Source organism: Puma concolor, chromosome A2 (genome assembly GCF_028749965.1).
Source record: "Puma concolor isolate L17-30 chromosome A2, mPumCon1.1.hap2, whole genome shotgun sequence".
In the NCBI taxonomy this organism is placed as follows: Eukaryota; Metazoa; Chordata; class Mammalia; order Carnivora; family Felidae; genus Puma; species Puma concolor.
In genome coordinates, this window is record NC_141668.1 from 155382262 (window position 1) to 155402332 (window position 20071).

Here is a 20071-nt window from a genome sequence, read left to right on the forward strand (position 1 = left end):
TTCCCTTTCCTCCTCTGGGTCACTACCCCCTTGAGACTCTGAAGAGCTGTGGGTTGTTACTCCAGAAGAATGAGCCTTTTCACACCTGGCCTGTGTGTGTGTCTGATCGCTGAGCTCTGGGATCCTGTCCATGGACCCAGGCTAAGAGTTCCCACCCTGGTCCCTGAACACTAGGGGCCTCCTTGTTCTTTCTCCTCCTCTGGACCTAATGTGGCGTACCTAGCACGAGGGAGCCAGTCAATATTTGTTAACTAATAATCTGCTGGACGGGGCATCTGCTGCCTCCTTTGAATACAGCCGCTTTCCCATTTGCACCTGCGACAAGAATAGGACCAGGCTTGGCATGGGGCCAGTTCCCCCCACTCCTCTGGGGTGGGGCCATGTAATAGGGCATAGATGGTGGGGCCAACCCTGCCTCTGCTGAGGACGCCTGGACAGGCTCTGGACCCTTGGCCCGCGTCCACACCGGCCTTTGTCAGACTGCAGGCATCAGCCTAACCCTCGTCTGCCTGAGAGCCACTGCTCCCTTCTCTTAGTCCCCTCACCACGGCTACCTTCTGTGTCACAGGCGCCTGCTTCTCCCCATGAGGCTCAGTCACAGCCTGGAGCCAGTCGTCTGTCTGACCTCGCCCTGTCCCCCAGAGCACTCAGGCACCCCCGTGTTCCGTCTCAGCACCACTGCCCTGGTTCCGGCTCTTATCTGCGGCCCTTATCTCCAGTTTATTACTGTGCCCCCCTCTCTTTGTTCTCGCCGCTCACAAGCTTTTAGAGAGTGCCTGCACCCCCGGGAGAGCAGTGGCTCTCTGTTCCTGGACGCTGTGAGTCTGATTCTTGGTGAAGCACTGAACGCAGAATCAAAAGATCTGTCCCCCGGCACAGATTGTCACCCGTCTTCTGATGTCTTCATGAAGCAGACACTGTCATGCTTCTTGTCTACTCTCAGGATTGATGAAAGTGAAAGCTTATCATGACCTCTGCAGATGCAGGCAGTCTGGGCCTCTAGCCCTGTGGTTTCTCTGTGGCCCTGCCCTTCCTGCCCTGGCACGGTCCTCCCTACCCTTCAGGTCTGCTGCCTCATCCATGCCAGCGGCAGGCTCTTCTCCTTCCTCCCTGGCTCCTCCTCCACTCCTGTGACAGTGCCATGATGTCAGTGTGGTAGTCTTTGTTTTCATAGAATAGGAAACTAAGGCCAGACAGGTCAAATAACTTGTCCAGGGTCACACATCAGGGCGAATACGGAGCTGGGTTTTGCCAGGCAGGGTTCGGCCCAGAGCCCTTGCGCTCTACCTACAGCAGTTAAGACAAGTGCCTGCCCTCAAGGGAGTGTCCACCTGCTGGACAGAGTGGGGATAGCAGGCCAGGTAGTCCCAGACCAGAGTGCCGCCCTGCGGGGATCACTGCCTGCCCAGGAGACTCAGAACCTCCCTCCCCACCCTTTCCCCAGTCCCTGGGCAGTAGAGGACTGTGCAGTTTCTGTGCCCCAGTGTGGTGGCATTCAGCCCGGGGCTTATCACTGCATATTCAGGGTGAGTCAGACCCTGGGTGACTGCCCTACCCCGTGAGTGCCCTTGGAGCACAGCGCCTGCTGCAGCCGCACCCCACAGGAAGTCTCTCCACCTGACATGCGGCTGCCCTGGTTCTGAGGATGGGCAACAGGGTGAAATTGTGAAACCTGCCAGCTTTGCCCCCAGCCAGTCCCTTCCTGTCTGTCCCCCCTCCGCCCCTTTCTGTGCCTACCTCTCCTTGATTTTTCCCCGCCCTGGGCCCAAATCAACTGGAGAGGCTCAAGCTGGGGTCACTTTCACTTCTTCTTAGGGGACTGGGTCTGGGGCCTTGTTCTCTCTTGATTGTTGAACAGAAGGGCCGTTTCCATGAACAGCTCAGCAGGCACACCCAGAGCTAGTGAGGCATCTGGGTACTGGAAAGGGTTTCTGTACCTGTGAGTTCCTGTCGGGTCTCTAGCTGCTTCAGTAACGGGCTGATGGTAGGGGGAACCTAGATCAGAGGTTGAAGTGTCTGTTAACACTTTCCTGGGCAGCATCTCCTCTTAGGATGAGGGAGGAGCTTGCTCCTTGCCTCAGCAAAAGAGCTCCTGCTTCAGCAGGCTGCCCTGATGGCAGTTCCCACCCTTGTGTGATCGTAACCAGCACAGATGCACAACAGCCGCAGGCTGGGACAGGTCTAGGCTGGGAGTGGACCATCTCACCTGGTTTCTGGTCTCCCCATCTTCTCCCATAACTCCCCTTCTAGGCTGCCACAGCGCCCTTTGCGAGTTGGGCTAAGCCTGTCCGCAGCCCTGGAGGATTGCCTCATCAGCCCCCTCTGCTCCTGATCTCGCCCAATCCTGGCTGAGCCAGCCACGTGGGACGGCCCCACAGGCCTGGACAGTGCCCTGGCTCTCCCCTCATGGCTTTGCCGAGCACTTACCATTCCAGCTTGGTAGCTGCTTGGTAACCCTCCCTCTACTGGACATTTAGAATTGAGTTTAAGGGTTACCTCCTTCTCTGACAACACCTATCCCTTGCCAGTTCCCCAAGCATACAAAACATTTAATAAAGTCTTCCTTACCACCCACTCATGACACAGAGTTACCTTTTTCTTTCTGTTCCTTTGTGTGGATTTGAGGTCCTTGAGGACAGTGCTCTTGTTTCCTTTATGTTTGTGACCAGGGGCAGACCGAGCGCACACACAGGGGACCAGAGTTACAAGGGGAGAGGGAGGGCAGCAGCAGGAGACAGCAGCTTTTCTCCGCCCCCCCCCCCAGCCCTCTGCATTTTTGAGGGCTGATTGAGTTTCTAATAGGATTCAGACAAATAGGGATTGATGCGCACCCCCTACCCCCTGCAGGGATACTCAGCTAATGAGGGCTTCTTCCAGGAGGGCACTGAAGAACAAACACATTGTTAAAACACCAAGTCTGGAATGCCCCAGAATTGATAAACCTCCAGCTGATCTGATATTTTATTATTTTTGTTAAGTAAGCTCTATGCCCAACGTGGGGCTTGAACTCATGACCCTGAGATCAAGACTTGCATGCTGTACTGACTGAGCCAGTCAGGCACCCCTCCAGCTAGTCTAATAAAGAAAGAGAAGAGACACAGGTTGTCAGTGTCCATGGATTATCATTATGGATCCCACAGACATTGAAAGGATAATAAGAGTATTATAAGCAGTTTTATGCCAGTAAATTCAGTAACTTAGGTGAAATGGATATCCCTTGAAAGATACAAATTAATGAGACTGACACAGGAAGAAATAAAATCTGTAGAACCCCATATCTAAAACCTCACAAAGAAAACTTTGGGCCAAGATGGCTTCACCGAAGTCTTATCGTAGACTTAAGGAAGAAATGATACCAGTCTTGCACAACCCTCATTTTATTTGTAAAAATGTTGGTTTTGGCAAAAGGATTTCTAACAGTGTGAAACCACTCAATCAGGCCCTGTTTGGAGCAGGGCTATTTTTGAGAGCCCCTTAAGTGTTGCTTTCGAGGCCCCTTCCTCCTGCAGGCTCTGGGACAAGTGAGGGCAGCAGGGTCAAGGCCTAGGTGTGGAAACTGGGCTGGGGTCAGAAATGGGGGGTATTTCCAGGAACAGGCAAGTGGACTGCGGGGAGGATCCTAGTCCAAGACATGGCTTTCCTGCCCTCCTCCACCAGTGTTTCTAAGAGTTTGGCTCTTCTGGAATTGGTGGAGAGAGTAATTAAATAGGCAAACATTTGATGAAGGTTGTCTCCTCCAGGCCAGGAGGAGCTCCAGGAAATGCCCCCACACTTGAGGAAGACGTGAAGGACTTGAGGGACTGGATATGCATAGCGAGGAACCCAGGACTGTGTCCTGGGCCTGGGGTCAGACCCTGATGTGCTCTAGGCCCAGAGGAGCCACAAGCTTATTGCCTGTGGACCTCAGAAGGCTGCCTGCAGGAGGTGGCCTTTGGGTTGGCCTCCAGAATTGGTCAGAGGGTGGGTTTTCTTCAGGGTTATGAGAATGGGCATGTCAGGATTTGAGACAGAGAGTCTAGCATCAGGTATTCTGGAATGGGCTGCAGGGCGAGTGTTGGGGCCTTGTGAGACTGCATCTTGAGAATGGCAGTTGTCCCGAGGGTCTGGGGAGCCAACGAGAGCTTTGAGCGGAGGAGCAGGAGATGTGACCAGCATCTTGGGCATGGATGGTAAGGTGGAGAGAGTCTTTGGGGAGGTGGAAGAGGAAAAGGAGAGAAGTGCAGCAGGGAGCTGCATCCTCCAGAGCAGAGGGGCAGAGGGGCAGCTGGCTGGCTGGCCCACAAGGGGGGCAGGGATGGTTGTGGGCTGGGTTGTGGTGGGGACCTATGGAGGTAGCTTGGGAGAGGGGAAGGAACCGAGAACAGAACAGGGACTGGGAAGGAGAAAGAAGGGAGATTTGGGGAAGAGTGTGTGGGGGGAGGGGTTAAGTGGTGAGTCAGATTTAATGGTCTCCGGGTGGGCGAGTGTCTCCAGATTCCCTGGGATGCTGTGCCCCTTGAGCCCTGCCTGCACTTGCAGGGTGTACTTCAAGCTGGCTGTGGCCAGTCTGAGTGCGCATGGCCGGATCCAAGCCATGTCTGAACCAGGTCTGAACTATGGCGGAGGGTGGGGAGGTGGGGGGAGGCACGGGAGAGGTGGCTGGATCAGCGCTGTTTTTAGAAACTGAATGCCACTCTTTTTAAAAAAAATTTTTTTTTTCAACGTTTTTTATTTATTTTTGGGACAGAGAGAGACAGAGCATGAACGGGGGAGGGGCAGAGAGAGAGGGAGACACAGAATCGGAAACAGGCTCCAGGCTCCGAGCCATCAGCCCAGAGCCCGACGCGGGGCTCGAACTCACGGACCGCGAGATCCTGACCTGGCTGAAGTCGGACGCTTAACCGACTGCGCCACCCAGGCGCCCCATGAATGCCACTCTTGACACACTATCTCTCATCTGCTTGGCGAACATAGTGGGGGTCAGGACCTTGATCCAGACCTGCAGCCACCACTGTCAGGCGCTATGGCCTTGGTCAAGTCTTTTCCCTTTTCCCTGATGGCCATTCACCAGACTCCTTGTGGATTGCATGGAGGACCTGGAAGACAGCCCCAGGAGGACCTTTGAGTCTCTGAGGCTGGTGGGGGGGGGGGGGGGCGGCGGCATGAGGCTGGTGTGCACCTCCTGCTGCCATCCCAGGTCACACATCCCTGCTGTGACCGAGGCCAGGATGGTCCAAAAGCTGTTCTGCTACTCATGACACTCACTGTCTTATCTGAATCGCTGTTGAGTGGGAAGACTGGAGCACACCTTGTCCTTGTGTTTATATGGCCTGTGTATTTGTCAGCCTGCTCCTGCCCCACACGCATATCTTTATTGTTCTGGAGCACCTGCCCTTCCCACAGCAGCCCAGGCTGGGGTCATCCTTAACCTCACACTGTGCGCAGAGGTGATGACACAGCCCGCCCACCAGACTGCCCGGCATTTTTTAAAATGTCACCTAGGTAGTTGGGTGTTTTCTCATTTGTTAATGAATAACTGGCCTGCGCCAAGGCACTTGAGTGTCTCTGGGACTCCAGGACAGCGGTGGCTGTGGTAGCTGCTGAGAAGGGGCATGGTGTTTGCACAGGACTGGTTCCCAAAGGCTGTTCCTTAGTCCTCACCCTCCTCTGCCAGGTAGTCCAGGTTAACTGAGCCCTGTGGAAAGAAGCCTTCCTGTGGGGTCGCCCACCAGCCCACTTTGGGGAAAGCTGAGCCTTTTCTGCCCTTGCACCTCTGTCCTTCATCACCAAGGGGAGGCAGGCACTGATGGCCGTCAGGGTGTCTGCTACCTGCCAGTTGGGAAGGAGCTTTTGTTTGACTGTCCAGGCTTATGGCTTGAATAATCCACTGGCATTTTGTCGGGGGGGGGGGTGCATGTATCTGTTGGGCCTTTGTGGAGGGTCCTCCCCAGGCCCCAGCAGCCCTGGAGGCCCCGAGAACTCTAGCTTGTTTCTTATTTAAGGATTTGTATTCTAGGGGCACCTGCATGGCTCAGTCTGTTGAGCATTCAACTTCGGCTCAGGTCATGATCTCACAACTTGTGATTTTGAGCCCCATGTCGGGTTCTGTGCTGACAGCTCAGAACATGGAGCCTGCTTCGGATTCTGTGTCTCCCTCTCTCTCTGCCCCTCCTCTGCTCACACTCTGTCTCTGTCTCTCTCAAGTATAAATAAACATTAAAAAAAAAAAAAAAAAAAGAACTTGTACTCTGTTCTCCCTTCCCTCTTTCCCATCACCAAACAAATGCCTCTCTGCTCCAGGGCTTACTTGTCCAGTGCGATTGCCAGACTCTTAGGAAAAGTCCTGCCAGCAGCTCCCCCAGCCTCTCTTTGGGCTCCTAGTGCCTTAGAACACTGGTCAGAGCCCTCTGTGATTGACCCCACCTGCCTTGACAACCTTACCAGCATTCACCTTCACCATGACTGCTATTGCAACCACCTAGATGTTCATCTGACCACACCCGCCTTGGCTCAAGCTGTGCCCCCCTCCAGGAATGCCTTTCCTACTTCTGTAACACCCAAATTCTGCCCATCCATCCCCTCCCCACCACACAAAACCATGCTGACTGCTCTCCTGTCGCTGCTGTCACTCGTTCCCTGCTGCCTCCTGCCTCGTCCCCAAGAGACTAAGCTGCCCTGGGTTGAAAGAGCAAAGGATTATCTTGATCACATCACCTAAGGTTTTCTTTGAGCCAAAAGCCTCTAGGCTGGTTTTGGTGGTCTCCTGTCCCCGTAAGTGGGAGGCCAAGGAACAGTGGGTCTGGTTTTTCTGAGTCTCCACGATGATCACTGTTAGGAAGTAACTCATAAAATAAATGCCACTCCTGGGGAGGCAATCATCAGCGGCATAAACAGACTTCTAGGAGTGCTAGTACACCAGCTACTTCACCTGTAATTTATGTCAGTTCTAGCTTTTTTTTTTTTTTTTAAGCTTATTTTTTTTAGTAATCTCTACACTCAACATGGGGCTTGAACTCACAACCCCGAGATCAAGAATCTCATGCTCCTTTGACGAAGCCTGACAGATGCTTCCACCCCCCCACCCCCACCCCCACCTCCACCCCCGCCACCAGCTCTTTCTTATGTCATAGCCAGCTCCCTGTGGCACCTTACTGATGTCTTCTCGGAACACTGCCCCAGCGAGATGGTCGAAGGCACGTTGCTGCCAGAAATGAAGTACACAGTGACACCCTCTGGAGGGTCAGCCCTGGCAGGCAGGGAGACCCTGGAGTCTCTCAGGACAGGCACTGAGAGCAGAGAGCATGGTCATGCATTTGAGCACAGACCGCTGCACGCACCGTGGATGTCTGTCTGTCCCCAGTCTGATCTAACGGAGTAAGGGAGAAGGTCCAGGAAGACTTGCTTCCACAGGTGGACGCGGCCTGGTGGTATCCGTTGTTGTGGCCCCTGGTGGATCTGGAGAACAAGTATGCTATGTCAAGTGTGACATGAACATGACTTCTTTAGACTCGCAAAGAGATGGGGGGCAGGAGAAAGACAAAAACGATTCAGAATTTTTCCTATAGAAACTTCACATTAATTCCCCTTCCCTCCATCCCCTGAATACATTGCGGGAGTCATATTGCAAGCCCAGTTCTAGTTTGAGCTGTGGTTCCTCCTTAATGTAAGCAAACAGGTGTTTCTGGAGAAGGGGAGTCCGGAGGCCTGAGCTTTTGCCCCACCCTTGTTGCTGGTCACTACTCTTCCCAGCTCAGCAGGGGACTCCCTCCAGACCCAGGAAGTGGGCCTCTGACACCGGCCAGCTTCGTTACTCACCATGAAAACCTTCTAGCTCCTCCTGGTGTTCTCTGAGGGCCCCTGGGGGTCTGGCCTGGGCTTACCGGTGGTTAAGTTTGGCGGGGTGGAGAGGGGGCTTGGGAGGGTAGAAGGCTGACGGGGGAGAGGGAGGCTCCAGTGTTGTGCCCCACTTGGGGGCTGCAACACCAGGCTGCTCCTGGCCAGGGAGTCCCGTTTTTCGCCAGGTGCCTGGGCATCAAGGATTGCATGTGACCAAGTGGTTTTCTCCCTTCCTTTGCAGGACAAGGAAGATGGGGAGCCCAAGACCAAGCAGCTCAGAGAAGGGGAAGAGGAAGGCGAGAAGCACAGGTGAGGCCCGTGTGCCGCGCTCTGCCCTGTGTGCTCCAGTGACACCTGCCGGTTTCTGTGTCTTCTCACCTCTGTTCACAGTCTTTACCCCGTGCCTTCCTCCCCGCCCCGGGCTGCCTGCTCAGAGCTGAAAGTGTCGCCCTTCTCCCCAGTCGGAGCCTGAGGCTGCTCTGTACCCTTTCCCCTGCTGGCCCGCTGGCTCGTGCTCAGCCACCGGCAATTTCTTCCCGACCCTCCTTATGGTTTATCACTCTTCCCGTCAAACCGCTTTCGTGGCGTGATTCTTCGGCACCTGCAGAATCAGGCCCAGACCCTGCCTGGTGTGTAAGCTCTGTCCAGGCCACCAGCCTGGTCCAACCTAGTCCCCCCATAACCTCTCTGGCCCTTCAGCATCTCCTGACGGCATCCTCTCTCAGCCTGGATTCCTCCTCATCTCCGTTTTCCTTTCATCTCTGCCTTTGACCTGTCGGTCTTCATGTGGAGCTCAGCTCAGAGGCCTCCACTTCTTCATCCCTGTCTGTGCTCCCCCACCCCTCTCGGGTCATAGCGGGCATTCCTCTTTGCAAATCCTGTCTTCTGGCTGAGTCAACTGTAGTTTCCCTGAACCTGGCACTCTCCCCTGTGGTTGCGGGCACATGGTCTGCCTCCAGTCTCGAGGGCTGGCACCTCCACACGACCTGGGTGCTGCTTTGCATCAGAAATACCCGGGAGCCACTTGCAGAGCTAGCGTGTGGGGCAAGCAGGAGCTCTGTGTTTGGTCTTCATGAGCTGGGGAGAATCTTCATGTCTGCCCAGCGCTTCCCATACCAGCGTTGAGTCTCGTGCCCTCCCTCCCACACCCAGCACCGAGCTGGGGCCACAAGGGTAGCTGGGGGGCTGTGCTTAGGATCACACTTGGTTTCCGAATGGACAGGTCACCTTGATGTCCTCTGTCCCAAGCAGGCACAGGGCTTGACGGCACTGGCTCACTTGGGGGAGTGGATCTTGAGGTCCTCAGAAAACTTACCTGGGCAGACTGTGCTTTGCGGGTTTATAGCAGGAGCGAGGGACCCTACCCGGAGGAGGGAGCAGGCCTTCCTCATGCCACAGCCTTGTGTTGTCTTTACCAGTGTGAGTGGGAACTCAGGAGGAGCAGACCCCTCATCTGGAGCTGATCTCAAATGAGGTAGGGCTTTCCAGGTCCACAGAGGGGTGTGTGTGTGCGTGTGCGCGTGTGCATGCACGTGTGAGTGTGGCTTCACAGTTTACCCAGTGGGTTCACACTGTCCTCACAGCAGCCCTGTGGGGTCCTTGCCACCTCCCTTATTATCAGAGATGATAACAACTCTGTGCTGAGAGGCTGGTGGTGCCAGTTGGTGGTGCTGGGACCCTCGCCACCCCAGTGGGCTCTGAGCTTTCTTATTGGGCCCACCCTCCCCCCCCATCACCTCAGGGAGCCTGGCTGGTGACAGAGACAAAGGCCAGGTGGTTGCTCTTTTGTCAGGTGACTCCACTTGTGTGGTTTGGGGGTGCATACCTGCACAGTTTCCCCTGTTCTGTGGTAACTGCTGGGGGAACCTTTGGTTTTCTTCTGGTTTGTTCTTAGGTTCTCCGTCACTGGCTAGAGCGTTGAGTCCTGGGCTGTCTTGGCTCTGCTGGAAGGTCCCTGCTTTCATCCTCCGTCCTCCTTGATGAGAAAGAGAAGGGTCATTGGTTAGCAGGTGGGTGGGTCATAGAGTAGAAGACTTGACTGTTGAACTGTGCGATTGAATCTCAAACATGGTGTTGATAGAGGAAAAAGCAGGCTTCAGAACTGAGAACAGACAGGGTAGGAACGTGTATATCAAATTTAGAAGCCCCCACAGCGATAGAGGTGTTACTCGTTCAACAAGGCCTGACTCGGCTGGTTGTCTGATTGGCACAGGGCATCCTTCCTGGCCTGGGAGGCAGCAGTGGACGAAACAGGCCCTGCCCTCAGGGGGCTGGCATTCTCTAGAGGGAGACAGACTTCACAGAAAAGCAAGTGTGTGGTAAGCTGTCAAGGGCTATGAAGCGGGAGCTGCAGAAGTGTAAACATGCAGGTGGAGGTGCACCAGCTCCTGGCCTCAGATTAGCTGCTGGGAAGCGGGGAGGAGACAGAATTAGGGAAAGACTTTCACCGGCTACAGCATAGGATTTCTTTAACAACAACAACAAAGTGGGGGGTGGGGGACAAACCTGTCTCAAAAAATGCAAAATGTTGCTTTTGTTGACTCTGGAGGAAGTGAGTACAAGTGTTGTGTTATTCTCTGAATTTTCCTGTGTGCCTGAGAGATTCATAATGAAAGCAGTGTGAAAGAGAAAGTGAAGGGCGCATGGTTCCAGGTTCCTGTGCGAGAGCTCCGGGTCAAAGAGACCCTGTTCACCTGCTAGAGTCCTTTGTAGTGAAGCTCCAGACCCCCTGTGAGATCCCCCTCAGTGAGCGAATGCAGGGTCCCTGTTCGTTTGCTCTTAGCAGCCCAGGGATCAAACTTGAAGACACTGAATTGGGTTCTGCTTCAGCTTATCCTGTTCTTCCACTTTCCTCTGACCCTGCCTCCTTTAAGGCAGGGTGTGTGGTGGGCCAGTCCGGCCTAGTAGGCAGGGGCTTGACTTCAGTGGCTGTCCCTCTGCTGCTCAGTCACTGCCTAGCTTGTCAGGAAGCCCAGCCTTAGCCAGGACTGAATTTGTGGCCCCCCAGGAAAAACAGACTCTCCTCACTTTAACAGGCATAGAGTAAAGGGTTTGTCTGGGTTTATCTTGGAAGGCCTCAGTCCCTGTGCCAAGTGGCCAGACCCTTGTGGGTGTGACCCCAGACTGCAGGGTCCAGGGTTTGGGTGTGGGCTTTCCAGAAGTACCATGAGGCAGCAGAGTCTGTCAGTGTCTCTCCCAGGAAAGAGGGGACCTTTCTGCTCATCTGTACCCCAAGTCTAGAAAGGAACTCCCAGCAGGATGCTTACGGCTTGAAAGCAGGCTCCAGCCCCTAGGCCACAGCCCCCTGCCATGGCCCCCTTTGCCAATGGGGAGAAAGGGGCTACCTTCTAGGTCCACTGAGCGGTGGGGGGGGGGGGGGGGGGCGGGTGGCAGGGATGACCTCTGAGGCCAGTTAACCGGTGAGCATCTCAGCTTCCTTGGCTCCTGGGAGGTAAGAATAGTCTGCTTCAGTCCAGGTCCACGCACACTGAGCCTAGGTGCCAGGTGGGCAGCCCTGTGGGCACCAGCCCTTCTGAAGTGTCCTGAGAGAAACGCAGGGCCCACTCCAGGCTGCCTTCAGCCCAGGGCAGCAGGACAAGGCCTCCTGGAGAACATTCCTCTTGAGTTAGGTCTGGAATCTTAGTGGGTAGGATTTAGGCAGAGAAGGTCCAGAGGTGTAAACCAGCAGGGGAAAGGACGAGTGGGATGGCCACTTGTTGGAGAGGCATGGACAGACATCCTCTGACCCATTGCTTGTAGACCCCAGCCCGGGCTTTTTATACAGATCGCTGGAGCAGGGAGGAGGATTTAATATGGTGGCCTTTAGGCTCTGCACAGGCACGTGGCACGCAGCCTGTTTCTTCAGTTGGTGTTCACTAGGTCGTCACGTGCCTTTGTTTACACTGACAGGACTGAGCAAAATAAGAAAGGTTGAGGCAGTTCTTTGTGCAGCAGCGGCCCCAAAGTTGTAGGAACTAGGCTGATGGTGAGACCTCAGGACTGCCACTCAGGAGCCTTCTGGCCTCGGCAAGTCACAGTGCCTCAGTGAGCCTCACCCGAGGCTTTCTTTGACTGAAAGATGGGGAGAAAAATAACACTTGCTTTCCTGATGAGCACAGCAGATACGGTCACTGGGCTGTGGGCAGGAAGAAGACACTTGTAGGCCCTCCTGAGCCAGCTGAAGGACTCCAGACACACCTGGAAAAGGCAGAACTAATGTTTGTGTAGGCTATGCTAACTTTGCAAATAGGGCAGTCATGGGGGAAACGGAGGTGGGTGGATAAGGATAGAAGTAAGTACATTGGCCAAGAAATGAATCGTTAGGAGGTCTTCTGTGGGGCTTCCCTTCCTTGGTACAGATCATCCTCAGCAAAGAAGTTGAGCGGCATCATTTTGCACATGCAGGGGCGTGGGGGGTAGGGTATGTGGCTGAGGAAACAGGAAAACCCAACAGGATTGAAGGCAGGCGCCGCAGGACGTCGCCCCTCACCAGCCATGCTGGCGACTCACCCAGCTTCCTCTCTGCCCGTGCTCCTGCCCATTTGCCTAAGGAATCTTCTCAGAATCTTGGCTGTTCTAGTTCCTTTGCCCTCCCTGATAAATTTTAGCATCAGCTTGTTCGTATCTATGAGAAAAGCTTGCTGGGATTTTGATTGGAATTGCCTGGAACCTGTAGATCAAAATTCCTTTTTAAAAATTTGTATTACTCTCTTCAGGATAAACCCTGCCCTGTCCCCATGCAGCCAAATCCCCACTAGGGTGGGGAGTCGGTCCCTTGAAGGGGGACCAGCCTGAGCCACGTTCTGTGGGAAGGAAAGACGTGTTTGCATTGCCAGAAAAGGGTCCTGCTTGTTCTCTGGGCTGGATCCGCCCTCTTCCAGCCAGCCTGCCCTGTAGCTAACTCTGAGGGGCCTCCATGACTCATCTCTAACACAGCTCCTTGCCTGCTGCCTAGATAAGAGATGATCTGGCGGCCCTGGAAAGCTGGCCCACAGAAAGGGGTATTTCTGTCAGCTGCTTTTGTTTTTTTCGTTTCAGGCCCTCAGTCACTTCCTCTGATGGCAAGTCAGCTGACATATGTGCCATAGAGGGGTGCCTGGGGTAGGGTTCGTGGCTGATAGTCACAGCCACCCTGCCAGTGGGAGGAGAGGGGAGGTGTTGCACACTCTACCGGGCATGGGGCAGGGGAGCGTGTCTTGTTGAGTGCCTGAACAAGCAAGCCTCAAACCCTCAGCCCCCACAGCCACCACCTCCCTCTGGCTTTGGATCAAGGTCTGCACCCAGCTGGAGCAGTCACCGTTCGGGGACAGTGGTTCACTCTGGAGTGCGTGTCACACACTGCTGCTGAAGAAACTGGGCCACTGGCCCTCCTTCTTCAGGATGGAAAACCAGTTCTCCCACTCCCGTGTGGAGAGAGGTCCCATCCCAGCTGAGGCCCAGCCTGGGCCTGGCCTGGCGCCCAAACCCTGTAGGCTGGCAAATGGCAGGCCTTCTTTTGTCTGCGAGTTGGGTCCCCAGGACGGTGTCTGTGTGCCAGGGCGTGCTCACAGACCCGTGGCATCCGCTTGATTCAGTGGCCCTTGTTCCACTGTAGCGGTAACCACCAGAGTGGCCCTCACCCACTCCTCTTGGCTTCCCTCACTGCGCTCCGGGCCTGGGGCTGTCCCATCCGTGGCACTGGTGAGGGAGCGCGGCTCCATGGCTCGTGCTGAGGCACCAGCACAAAGACCTGCGGCCGCTCTGCTTTTCCTGACCCTGTTGCTCAGGAATAGTCCTGGAATGTGGGAGAATGAACCAAGAGAGAACTAATTGAAGGAAGGCAGTGTTCACCATGAGACCAGGCCAGGCACTTCCCTTCTGTGTCAGGGAAAGGTGGGAGGCTGGCTGGGTCCTTTCTTCGTGGAAAGAAGTCCTGATCTCGTAGGTCATGATCATCAGTGCTTCCAAAGCCCTTCTAAGTAAATCCCCCTGTCTGTTCTGGGGGTAGGTGTGGTGCACCGTGAGGTGAAGAAGCTCTGCTTCATGCAGATGAAGTGACTTGTCCAAGATCTCCCTCCTGAGAGCAAGCGGAACAGCGCTGGGACTCCCCCCAGATGCCTCTGTCTGCCAGCTCCTGAGGCAGGCCAGGCCTGGTTCTGCTCCATGACCTTCACCCTTAGCGCTGCTCCCAAACACGGAGGTGCTAGAGCCTCCGTACCACGTGCCCTCTTGGCCGGGGCCGGTGGGGTGGGCATCAGGGGGGCCAGGCAGCTGTGCGGCGAGAAGAGAAGGGTTTCTCTGGCAGCCTGCAGCAGAGGCTGGCAGCTTACAGCCCAGGGCAGCCTAGTGGGGTTGAGCGCCATCCACCGTGTGGCCTGTGCGACGGGTTGGGCCCCAGGAGGATGAGGGGCGAGGGGCTGTGCAGGCTCCTTCTCCCCAGTCCTGTCTGGCCCCAGACAGCCAGTGTAGCCAGTGTCTGGCCTCGTCTTGTGGGCCCTTTGGGGTTCAGCTCAGCTGCCAAAGCCTTTACCCTCCTCCTCTTTTAAAATTTAAATTGACACAAAGTACTTAAATTATATATTTCTTTCAGTTGTGGAAAACTTAGAAAATACAGACCACCATGTATCTGTGCATATCCTGCTGTTACCGTTTTCACGTACTGTAGCCCGACCATCTATTGATAAATACTCTTCTACAAGATTCTCAATGGCTGCTTAATATTTCTTTGAGAGTACTACTCATAATTTATTTTTCAGTTCTTGATTTCTGGTACCTCAGCCATTTCTGGTGCTTCACGTCCCCGTCAGCTGTGCGTTTTCAGGTGGGGTGGGTACAAAGCCCAACCTGGAAATCCAGAGAACGTGGTCTGGGCTCTGCAGAGGCTCGGGTGGGAGCGGGTGCAGGCCACATGACCCTGCTGTGCCGGCAGCTCGAGCCGGGCAGGGACCTGACCCTTGGCCCTGGGCATTGCCTTGAACAGCTGCTGGCTCTTCTGAACCATCAGGGGCTGGGCATCTGGTGCTCTTGGTGGGCCTTGGGGCCGACACAGTTGGGTGAACATAGCTGTCAGTCTGTCTCGGTGGGGCTCCCATGTGGGTCCCATCCCTAGCGGCTCTGGTGCCCCGTGGCCTCCCTGTTTTTAAGGCAAAGGCGTGGCTGCCTTTCTGTTGTGTATTTCTAAAGCCCTTTGTGCCGCTAACACCTGTGACCCACTGTGATTTTAGGAGCTGAGTGGGGGTCCCGGTAGCTCGGAGAGCTGAGGGGATGGGCTTTGGAGAGGGAAGAGGGGTTTCAAGAATGGCGCTGTGGGCTGCACCCCTGGAGCGGGAGGGTGGGGGGTGCCTAGCATGCGTTTTCCCCTTAAGGAACACCAAGGGCTCAGAGCACTTGCACTGCAAGTGGGACTGCAGCCCTGGGCAGGACTCCCAGGCGTGGGGTCAGGAAGCCTTTACTTTTCCGCATGATTGCGGGTCCCTGAGGAGCTCAGTGAGGGGGACTGGGGTCTGCCTGAAGGCCAGAGACCTGGGTTTGGATTCTGGCTCTGACTTTTCCCTCACTCCGATGCCTCAAACGCATCCATGAGCCTCTCTGGACTGATTTCCATGTCTGGAACGTGTCAGTAACCACCTTAGGTTGAAGGGCAGCCCTGAGGGCAGCATGTGGAGGGCATTCCTGTTGAGAAGCAAGCATTATCCCGTTCTCTGCCTGTCGCCTGGGCCTTGGGGCCGGGGCAGGACCAGCGGATGCGGGAGCTCCCACTGCTTTCCCTGAAGCTCTCTGAGGGGTCACTTGAGAGGCTTTGTCCACGTGATGTGGCCCCGTCCAGCACGTGGTCGGTTCTTGTGCCACATCCTCTCTGCCTGTCGTAGGACAGGAGGCCTGGGGTGGTTGGCAGCGTGGAGGTGGAGCTGGCCGGATGGAAGGGGAGGGAGCTTTGTCCCCTATCTGTAGTCTGTCCCCATGGTGTGGCCAGAGTCATCCTTTGGGAGGACAGCTGGAGTCCTATGTCTTCTGCCCATGAGTGGGGAAGCCGCTGGGCTCTTTAAAAGTTTCATTTGCTATTAAGCCAACCATCAAGTATCCAAGTGTCCTGGGTTAAACTGTTCAGCAGCCGCCAAACAAAAACATCACCGTAGCCCAACAGTTTCCACGCTGATCTTGCACTTTACCTATAGTGAAGTTTCTAGGTGTTGTGACTGCACTGTCCCGAGCTGGACATTCCCACCCACCCTCACCCCCAGTCCTGGCCGGCATCTGGAAGGGTGCTCATCCTCTGGGGGACTCTGCCAGAAGAGAGCCACAAGTGTCTGCCCAGGGCTGCTACAGATTGTGCTACCAGAAACATTTCTGTGTGGAACATTGTGTTTTGTTTGTCCCTGTTTTGTTGCTATTTCTACGGAGTAAGTTCCCCAGAGCAGGCTTATCAGGTCATGAGGTTTGAACGCTTTCATCAGTCTTGAGGGAAGTGACCCCCAGCCTCTGGAGCCCTTGTGCACACCAATTGAGATGGTCTCCTGTCACCTTGTTTTCATGGGTCTCCAGGGTCTGGCCACTGGTAGCAAGAAACGAGGCCTTGTTTGTATTGGGGACACGGAGGTGAGTGTCGTCCGTGTGCAGAGCCTAAGGCACCCAGAAGGTTGTTGGGGTGTGTGTGTCCCTGGAAGAGCCCTGCGTCTCTGTACCCCGGATGTGCACACTGTGTGCCTCTGCGGTCAGAGCTGCTGTCTTCAGCCAGTGCTGGCCTCCAGGGTCTCGCAGGTCCCTCCTGGGCTTGGCCTTCCCTGTGGTCAGTGGCTGGGGGGAGAGCTTCGAGACAGCCCTCTTTCTGGTCCAGGAGGGACCAAGGTAGCCGGGTGGGGTGGGCTGTGTTCTCAGCAGGCCACGTGGGACTGCCCCATTCCGGCCTCTCTCCAGGGGTGCAGGACAGGGGCTGCGTGCGAGGTGAGAAGAGAGGCTCGTGTCCCAGAGGGTAAGGCTGGTAGCATGGATGAAGGGGGGTGAAGTGGGCCAGGGCTAGGAAACCTCCATGAGCAGTGGGCTTTCTCTGATGCCCGTTCACCAGGGAGTGGTTTGGACCACATCATCTGGAAATTTCCTTTCACTTGGACATTCTAGAACTCTACTCCTGGGTAGAGTTTCCCACTTTACAGAGAATGCCAGCTTTCTCCTCCCTTCCCCTGAATGGCACACATGGAAGGTGTGAAAAGGCACCTCTGTGTCCTCTCCCCGGGCTCTCCCAGCCAGCCCACGCCTGGGGGCCCTGCAGCTGGTCTTGAGGAAGACGTCTCAGCGGTCACCAAACCTGCTCGGGCACTTGATAGGTCTCCTCAGATGCCTGGGGAGAAGGCGGAAGAGAGGAGATGGGAAAGGGTACATTTCCCCCAATTTAAGGAGGCTCCATAGAATGTGGACCTGGGCATCACTGTTGCTTTGCCACGGAGACAATGGAAGTCACTTAGGAGTTGGCTGCCTTGACCAGAACACATTCCTGCCTTTTTTGAATCTCCTGGGCACAAATCCTTTACTTCCTATATTGTCTTCCCAAGCATTAAAAGGTCCACAGGGCCCCTGGCCACCCATCAGTGCCCTCTCTGAATTTTTCCATCAAGCCGGGGGCAAGCGCATGCTGGGAGCTTAGTGCTGGAGCTCAGTCCCTAGGCACTTGTAAGGCAGGGTGTGCAGGACAGCCACAAAGGGGCCATGTGCAGTGGGGTGTGAGGGCTGCTGAGTAGAGGGTAGGGGCATGTAGGGCAAAGAGGGAGCACAGGAGAGGAGCGGTCAGCTGTCTTGGGGTGAGTGGGGACATTTGGGCTGCCCAGAGTGCCATCTTGTTGAGCTAGCTCTTGAAGCCTAAGGGGCTTCAGAGTGTGTAGGAGACAGGGCTGGCAGTGACCCAGGGGACATTTGATTGGAAAACAGGCTGTAGGGACCAATGAGGAATGAGGCCAGGACTGTGCTAAGAGGCTTAGTCTTGTTTAGGGGACACTGGGGACCCTGGATCAGAGAGGGTGAAAGTAGAGGTTCCCAGGTGGCCTCTGTGTCTGTCCTCCCCATGGGACAGACCACAGGCTAAACTCAGATGCCAGTTGCCTCCATGGAGGGGCCTGTGGGTGGCCCAGGACACGTGGTTGCAAAGGGTGGAGTCCTAGAAGGCACTGGGCTCACTGTGTTGTCCTCCTGTCCGTAGACTCCAGGGCCAAAAGCCTCCGGAGCGCGTCTTGGCCTCTGCTTCTCTTTGGCCAGAGGCGCTGATGGCTGCCGGGTGCTGAGCCCACCACAGTCCCTGCTCCTGGGGGTCAGCCTCACTGTGTCCCCTCTGCCTGCTGCCTCTTTTTTTGTTTTCTTCTAATTGGTTGGCTGTTTCTGTGCAGACAGAATATTAACTACATTAGCAACTCTAGAAACTACAGAAAATCAGAGAAGCAAGTAAAAAAAATCGCTTAGATAATCACTGTCAGCGTTTGGTTGTTTTTGTCTTTCTGTTAATTGTTCGGTTGCGTGTTAAGGGCAGTCTTTCACAGACAACGTTTTCAGTGGTTATGCAGTGATGGATCTGACGTCTGTAGTTATTTGGGTGTATATTTACACATTTAATTTTAGTTATGTAAGGGATTCGTGGCTCCTAATTCAAAGGTATTAAAAGGCACACGGGGAAAAAATTCTTCATTCACTCCCAACTCTTGCTGATAAGACAACCTCCCCCCTCCCCTCAGTAGGCTCCTTGCCCCCGTGTGGGGCTTGAACTCACAAGCCTGAGATCAAGAGTCATGTGCTCTACCAGCTGAGCCAGCCAGGTGCCCCTAAGACCACCTTTTTAGGGCCAGCTTCTTGGCATCTTCCAGAGGTAGGCGGTACACAGATAGGAAAATATGCTGTTATGTCCAACCCCACCCCCCCGCCAAACAGCACACTTGTTTTTACACATGTGACAGCACGCTGCTCTTCCTCACCTTGCTCTGGTTAGTCTAGCAGTAGCACATCATGGCGTTCATCCCACAAAAGTCACAGAGAGCATCTTCATTGTCCCTCTGGTCCTGTGGCATTCTGTTGTTGATACAGGCCAGAGGGCATGTGGCCAGGGTCTGCGTGAAGCGCTCTCTCCCCACCAGGAGAGGGTTAGCTCGGGGAAGGGGCGCTCAAGTCTGTGTCCTCTGTAGCCCCTAGCTCAGGACTCGTGTGTTTTGTAGCCTCAGGCCCGGAGATGGCTGGGGAAAAGTTCTGGGCACTCCTCTGGCCTGGCCGTCTCCCACGCCTCTGCCTGTGGCTCCTCCGGGGCTGGGGCCGGGGCTGGGGCTGGGGCCAGCCCACCCTGCCTATGGCCTATTGCTTAGGCCTTGCCTCAGAGCCTGTCTTCTAAGCCCTATCCGCAGATTTCAGTCCAGTCCAGGTCCATTCCACACCCGGTTCTGAGCAGAGAGGGCTGCAGAGATAAGTAAGAGAAGAGAAGCCAGGCTCCTGGCTGGCCCCGCTTCCGGGACTCACTCGTGACCGAGGCCGGGCTCGTGGAGACCAGACACACTGAGGAGGCAGGCAGGGAGAGAGTAGTTTTCTGTTCTTTGGCAAGCCCTCAACTGCTGATGGTATGTCCTGGCCCGTCCTGCCACTCGGTGTGTGGTGTGCAGGAATAGGCACATCTCTGCCACCCGGTGGGCCACACAAGGACCACTTTATCTGCTCAGGCACCCTAGCTCATGGGGGTATTTTGAGAAGCCTTACTAGGCCACGTATGTGTCTGCTGGGTTGCTGTTCCCAGCTGCACTCGAGGGTAACTCTCTGGGCTTTGGAGGGCTAACTGTCCCATCTTGGGACAGTCTGCCATATTCCCACCCTGGCAGGTGGAGCCCTTGGGGTATGGGGCGGGGCTTCTGGGGCAGCATTGTGGAGTGAGAACAAGGCACTCCTGGGAGATTTGACTCTGTGCTGCAGGGCACTACTCTGTTCAGTATCGATGTCCACAGCTTGAATCCCTTACACAGCCTCATGAAATCAAGATGTCTTTGATTTCCATGTGGAAGCCAGTGAGAGCATGACCCTTCCCATCCTTGTCTCGGAAGCATCAAAGCTGGGATTTGGACCCAGGTCACCCTGTTAGGAGCCTCAGGCTCCAGCACCTCCTCCCGCCGCAGCCTCCACATTCTAAGACCAGGGTAGCAGAACCTGTGCGTGGCTCCAGTGGCCTCTGGAAGAGTGAGCTCCAGATGCCACTGTCTGCCTAGTGACTGTGGCAGCTTCCGAGGGGCCCGGCTGGCGTGGTGTAGTCCCATCTCCCAGCCTCCCA

At 55.2% G+C, this 20071-nt stretch overlaps 1 protein-coding gene across 2 annotated transcripts in view; it reads left to right on the forward strand.

The window, feature by feature from the left end:
- CCDC12 (coiled-coil domain containing 12) overlaps positions 1 to 20071 on the forward strand; it is a 53995-nt gene that overhangs the window by 25345 nt on the left and 8579 nt on the right. For both annotated transcript variants that reach the window (XM_025916178.2, XM_086698381.1), the window contains exon 2: positions 8057 to 8124. In XM_025916178.2, the coding sequence (XP_025771963.1) occupies positions 8057 to 8124 (68 nt within the window). The remainder of the gene's footprint in view (positions 1 to 8056; positions 8125 to 20071) is intronic.